The following is a 6,000-nucleotide window of genomic DNA, read 5'->3' on the forward strand; positions in this document are numbered from 1 at the left end:
CTCTTATCTAACCAGAAAAAAATCCCTGTGTACTCACTGTTTTGCTGATCCGCGGCATGTATTATCCTGGAAACGATAATGTGCCTATTTGTCTTAAGTGTGTCCATTTGTCTTAATTTCCTTATCATTACTGCATTTCAATATTAATATAAAGTCAATACAGGTATGATATAGTATGGGGTATGACATTAGTTAGACCTATTCTTAATAGTAACTCTCAAGCAACCAGAAATTACATTTATGCGGAATCTACCAATTCCCGTGGATGCCGGGTAACATGGCAAAATGCTTTATTTTTATACAAACTTTACTCCTACCTAGCATACTCACTTGGGCACATAGTTAGAAAGCAATGAATGTGACTGTCATCAAATATTTACAGGTGGTGAATCAATCACTGTCATTTAAAACACGTGCACATGGGACATTCACCTGTAGTGAATGTTTAGTAAATACCATATTTACCGCTTTATAAATATGTGATAATAACCAGCAAAAATAAGTACTGGATGCAGCATGACAAAAATTAGAGCTTAATTCTGGTTGTATGATTAAAACATTTGCAAGCTGCAGAGAAAGAGTGGATAACTTAACCTGAGCTACAAAGAGTCTTTAATTTCTTCTCTGCAACAGATCAGATACACTGATGAGGTCCAGACTTCTCATTTTCAGGGACTCATTAAGGTTTTTTAAAGAGGAAAAAAAAAATACATTTGGAGGGTGGGGATAGAGAAATTGCTCTTTCCGTGTATTGTTCTAATAAGGGAATAATTTATGAATAAAAAGAGTTAGGATTATGATTGTTTCAGCTTTTGGTCAGACACATATTATATGAACTGGGGAGTTCAAGACCTGAGCTGAGTCTAGGGCTCATTGTATTATGAAAACAGGAAGCGCACAGCTCATCCCTATCATGTGTCCCCACATTCGGTGCATGAATGACTCTCTTCCAGGGTAATAGGCTCAAAAAATGTGGAACCAGCACACGATAATCCTCCAAAGTAATTCAAAATTTGCATCCTTCATACTCGGTGATCCTTTTCTGAGGAGCATGGAGCCTGACATTGCTGCTCTAATTTTAAAAATGCTATTTGTCTGTCAGAAAGTTGTAAATCTCTTGTTTGAATACTTTGAGTCACTGGAAGAAGTATGCAGATAAGACCTTACTTGTTTTGAACCTAACCATGCACCATTAGAATTTTGTTTGAAAAATGAATAGTTAATGGAGTCAAATCAACGATCTTTTTTGACTGTAGTAATGGAAACAAATTAAAGGAAAGGGATGGAAAATTATTATCAAACCAATTCAGTTCTAACAGTCAATGTGCTTTTCATTCGGGAAACGCATTCATTCCAAAATCGAATGTTAACCATAAAGAGAGTTTCAAATCACTTTCGTCAATTCTCTGATGGCAATTTTGAATGTTCTGCTGAGATTTTTCGTATGAATGTTTGTAGAAAAATCTACCAGTGTATGGCCAGGTTTACTTTCTTGGTTTAGTTGCTCTGCATCAGTGACATCTTTAGGAGAAGGTTCGAAATAGCAGTCCATATGTTTCTTTTTATATGACTCTTCCACCGAATATAGGAGGAATAAAAGTGACTGGTTCATGAGGTTGTGGAAGTTATTGGAAGGAGTAAGATTTGTGACGGCCAGGAGGAGGTGAAAGAAAGATATCACTTCCTGGTATTAGGATATACTATGGAGAGGAAAAGTTTGTATAGCATAGGTAATAGACTAAGAAAATGAATGATAATTATAATTTACAGTTACAATTTGATTCAACGTATTGTTCTACTAGTATGCACACACTTTATCAAGCATCAAAGAAACTCTTGTAACTCCCTTTGATAAATCAAACCATCTGCAGATGAAGGTGGTTTGCACAGATTAGATTTCAGCTGTTTCTCCGTTGTATTGGACAAGATTTGAACCGTGGGTTGCCCTGCCAGCACCCATTGAGCTGGGTGGAAATTTGATGGCTGAACAGCAATCGCAGCCAATTAGCTGCAGTCTCTGTTTGGGTATTTGGACAGCAGGCACCAGCTGTCAAAATACTATAGCCAGCAGGGAGATTCCTCCTTCAAAAAAAGTGACTGCATTCCACTGACATTTCAGGGACCCACAGGTTCACTTTCTCAAGGTGATCAGATATTTCCTTCTGGTTTGCTGGATATTCTCTACATCTCAGTAATAAAAGCCTGACAGAGCCTTTAATCCTCCCCTTCTCTATCCAAAATGAAATGTAAAAAAAACTTTGGTTGCAGATGGATCGCTCAATTTATAGGAATGTTCATGCAAGAAATTAAAGCTACTTTATTTTAAATTGAATCACCTGGATAGATTGTTGTGAAATATCCCCATTTTCAAAGGTAATTCCTGTAAATGCATCGATCAGTGATGTGGTGTCAACTTTATCTGTGGCTGAGAACTCTTGTCCTCCTGAAAAAAAAAAAAAAACATGTTTATTTTAAATTATTGTATAAAGTATTTTATATTGCACCAAAGCTTGCAGAGTTTTCAATATTATGTCTTTAGCATAATCATAGCTGGCCATACACGGATGGAATTTCACCCTTTTCCTGCTAAATTGGTCAGAATTTGAACCGTAAGGTGTCCTGTCGGCACCACCTAGCTCAACAAAAGTCACATTTTCAATCAAATTCTGTGTATTGTACAAAATTCGATCTATGGGTTGCCCTGCCAACACCACCTAGCTTGATGGAGCCGGGTGTAAAATGATTGGCTGAACAGGGACTGCAGCCAATCGGCTGGAGTCACTGTGTAGGTGTTTTGACAGCAGTGGGTGCCAGTTGGCAGAATACAATAGCTGGCCGAGCTGGACAGCATGGATTGTTGGAATCTAAAGCCCTCCCAGGAGGCTGGGCGCGTAAAATCTTAATGTGTATGGCCCACTTAAGGGTGATCTCACATTTCAAGATATTTTCCAAGTATAGTCACACGTTCTGCTGGTGTTAAAGTTGAGCTCCAGGCAGAAAAACTTTATTTTACTAAATTCCTCAATGGCCACAAAGGCTGATAATATACTGTACTTTGGGTGCGCCAAATACTATTGCAAACTTAGACGGTGTCTTGTAAAAGTAGCAGGGCTGCACATCATCACTGTGTGTTACATAGGCTGTGCAGAGAGCAGAGCTGTGGGAGGGACCCAGCAGGCCCTGCCCACTACAGGCTGCCTGCAGAACACTACAGGAAGGGGCGGATACAAGACCAGTCACCCTGTACAAGGAGAGAGAGCAGCCTTGACTGGTTTTCATTATTGGGGGCTCCTGCACAAAGATATAGAAGAAATACACGAAGGACACCGAGATCCATGTAAAAATACACATGCCTCTTTAGACCGTGTTTGTTTAGCCCGTAGTTCAGTTTTTAAACGATATATAAATTCAATCACTAAATCTCATATATACATCTTAATGCAATTTCTAAAGTCATTTTCAATCATTAAAATCAGCCACTTTCACTAAAATAGTACCGGGTGATCCTGCCAGGGAGGTCTATGTTTAGGCATTATAGAATAACAGTGCTCTGTCCCTGACTCCAAATTGAGTCACATGGGCTTCCAATGGAGACTACAAGTGACTATTCTAACATATGATGCAGGCATGGTCCACTGTTGTTACCATCAGAAATGCCAGGCAGGTATAGCTGGAACACGTGCATGTAGACAGCAAGTGGGAGCAAAGAGGCTGATGAAGATTAGCAGCACTGAGATTCAACAAAGGATAATAAAAAAAGGTCAAAATAGGTTGTTTTTTTCCCAAAAAGAATAAGATGATTGTTTATGAAACACAGCACTTTAGCAAACAAAATGCCATTCAGTTAGGGTTTTCATCTACTTCAGGGGCTGACTGGCAACTTTTGGCCCAGGGGGCAAGTCCAACCCAGAGGTCCATGGTGCAGTGACTCTGCACCCCTTTGGCAGCTTAGTGAATAGCCCCCTCAGTGATAAAGGAGTGTTCTGTATGTCATGAGGGGGTAAAACAAAAATTAACGACTGTATTTCGCGCTCTATAAGGCGCTCTGGACGACAGGATGCAGGGCTTCTGTGACAGAAATTCTGTGAAAGAAATTCTATCACAGAAGCTGCAGTTAGTGACCGCTGAGACAGGTGGCGCTGTCTCAGTAATCACACAGAGCAGACAAAGAACAAAGTTCTTCGTCTGCTCAAGGGGCTCTATGGTGAGCTCCTATGGGGGACCGTAGTCACGGTCCCCCAAAAACCACGGCGGGGGCGGACACGATCGCCGCCGCTTGATTTAATACAAGTGATCTAATAAGATCACTTGTATTAAACGAGCAGCGGCTCCCACTGTACATTCAGCTCTGCTCATCAGGAGCAGGGCTGAATGTACAAAAAACTACTCGCCCGGCGCCCAAAACTGCATGTCCCGGGCGTCGGGCGATAGGTATTCGCTCCATTGGGGGGGAAAAGTGCGTCTTATGGAGCAAAAAATATGGTATGTAGGGTGCAAAACAAATCTGCAGCTAAATCGCCTTAAGGGGTTAATTTTATAGTGATCTACTTTATTTGATTTTGTTTTTTACATTTTAACAAATCTCTCGGTCAGTGCTGACAGGGAAGAAGGGGGAATCAAGCAAAAACAGATATCGTATGGCCAGCTTTAGTTTTGGATGAACATACACTTTAACCTAAGTGATATTGCAGTCATAAGGTGAGCTTTTTCAGTTGCAGAATAAAATCACTTAAAATTGATGCTGCTACTTGATTTTTAAAAGTTTTAGAGGATTATTCGCAAAGCTGCCGAAGGCAGCCGTGTGAATAAGCGGCCCGAAGTGAAGTGAGCTGAACGCTGTTCTGCTATTCACTTCAGGCTTGTACGGCTGATTTCAGCCGTACACCGACTGAAATCAGCCGAACATTGGCTTGCTTCGGTTCAGCATGTTCGGCTAGCTGAAGCTCAGAAGGAGTGCGACTCAGCCGATCCAACATCAGAATAAAAAGTCAGTGAAATAAGTTGGAAAAAAAAGAGAAAAAGGTTTAAAAATGTAAATAAATTATGAATCTTTAAAAAAACAAAAAAACAATTGGGCGGAGCTAGCAGTGACAGCTAGCTCCGCACAACTGTTTCCTATTGGCCCAGGACCTGCTAGAGTCTCCTAGCAGGTCCCGGCCAATAAATAACAACTGGGCAAAGCTGGGCATACATTTATTAGATATAATAATATAGAATATTATTTGTTTAGAAAAACTGTTACAAAACCTTCAAGGTGTGCTGGTTTGCTGTGGATCCATTACCTGAGGTCTATCACAGAGGTGAGACAGAAGTACCCCTATATTCCAGCGGCTCCTTTGGGGGTGAGCGCTACAAACAGCTCAACAGGCATTTTTAGGAGAACACATGTATGTTTTACAGTGGAGGATGTTGTCCAATACCAATTTTTGTTGCACTTCCTTGCTTAGGCCAGTTGAATTTGTTTGTATAAACCTTGTTATATAAATGGCAGGAATGGACTAGCTCTGGGTGAAATGTTTTTATAGTTAAATAAGGCTATTTTTTCCTGCCTCCTGGGGAGGGAAGTGAAGGCTTTCCCTTCACTTCCTTTCCTAAAAGGTACAATAGGAAATAAAGTAAAATCTCTCCAAAGTGAACAAATTCCTATCTTAGAGCATTGTCCTACTGAAAGATTTTCCATCACGTCTTGCTCTGTAAATTTTGGATTTTCTCTGCATCTCTGCGTAAATGGTCACCAGGATAATTAACCACTTTAGGATCATATGACGCACTTGTACATCCCAGCTTTAAATTCTTGAAATGGTTATACCAAGAAAATGGCTGGTGCTGCTGCTGCAGCCATTATCTTGGTATCGTTTTTTTCAGCAGGCGATGCTTTATACATACAAGTGATCTGGGCAGCTGTACAACCACCCAGAGCCGGATTTACTCTCCCTGCCGCCCCAAGGCCAGGTTCCTCTGTATAGATAGCTCCTCCCTTCCTCATTCTGGTCCAGTTCT

General features: G+C 40.7%; 1 protein-coding gene across 1 annotated transcript in view; it reads right to left on the reverse strand.

The window, feature by feature from the left end:
* Positions 1–6,000, reverse strand: part of LOC108786577 (epithelial chloride channel protein-like) — a 39,413-nt gene that overhangs the window by 13,728 nt on the left and 19,685 nt on the right. Inside the window, exon 9 of the mRNA XM_018555898.1 lies at positions 2,337–2,443. Within this exon, the coding sequence (XP_018411400.1) occupies positions 2,337–2,443 (107 nt within the window). The remainder of the gene's footprint in view (positions 1–2,336; positions 2,444–6,000) is intronic.

The sequence above is a fragment of the Nanorana parkeri genome, unplaced genomic scaffold (genome assembly GCF_000935625.1).
Source record: "Nanorana parkeri isolate BGI_ZX_2015 unplaced genomic scaffold, ASM93562v1 scaffold217, whole genome shotgun sequence".
Lineage (NCBI taxonomy): Eukaryota > Metazoa > Chordata > Amphibia > Anura > Dicroglossidae > Nanorana > Nanorana parkeri.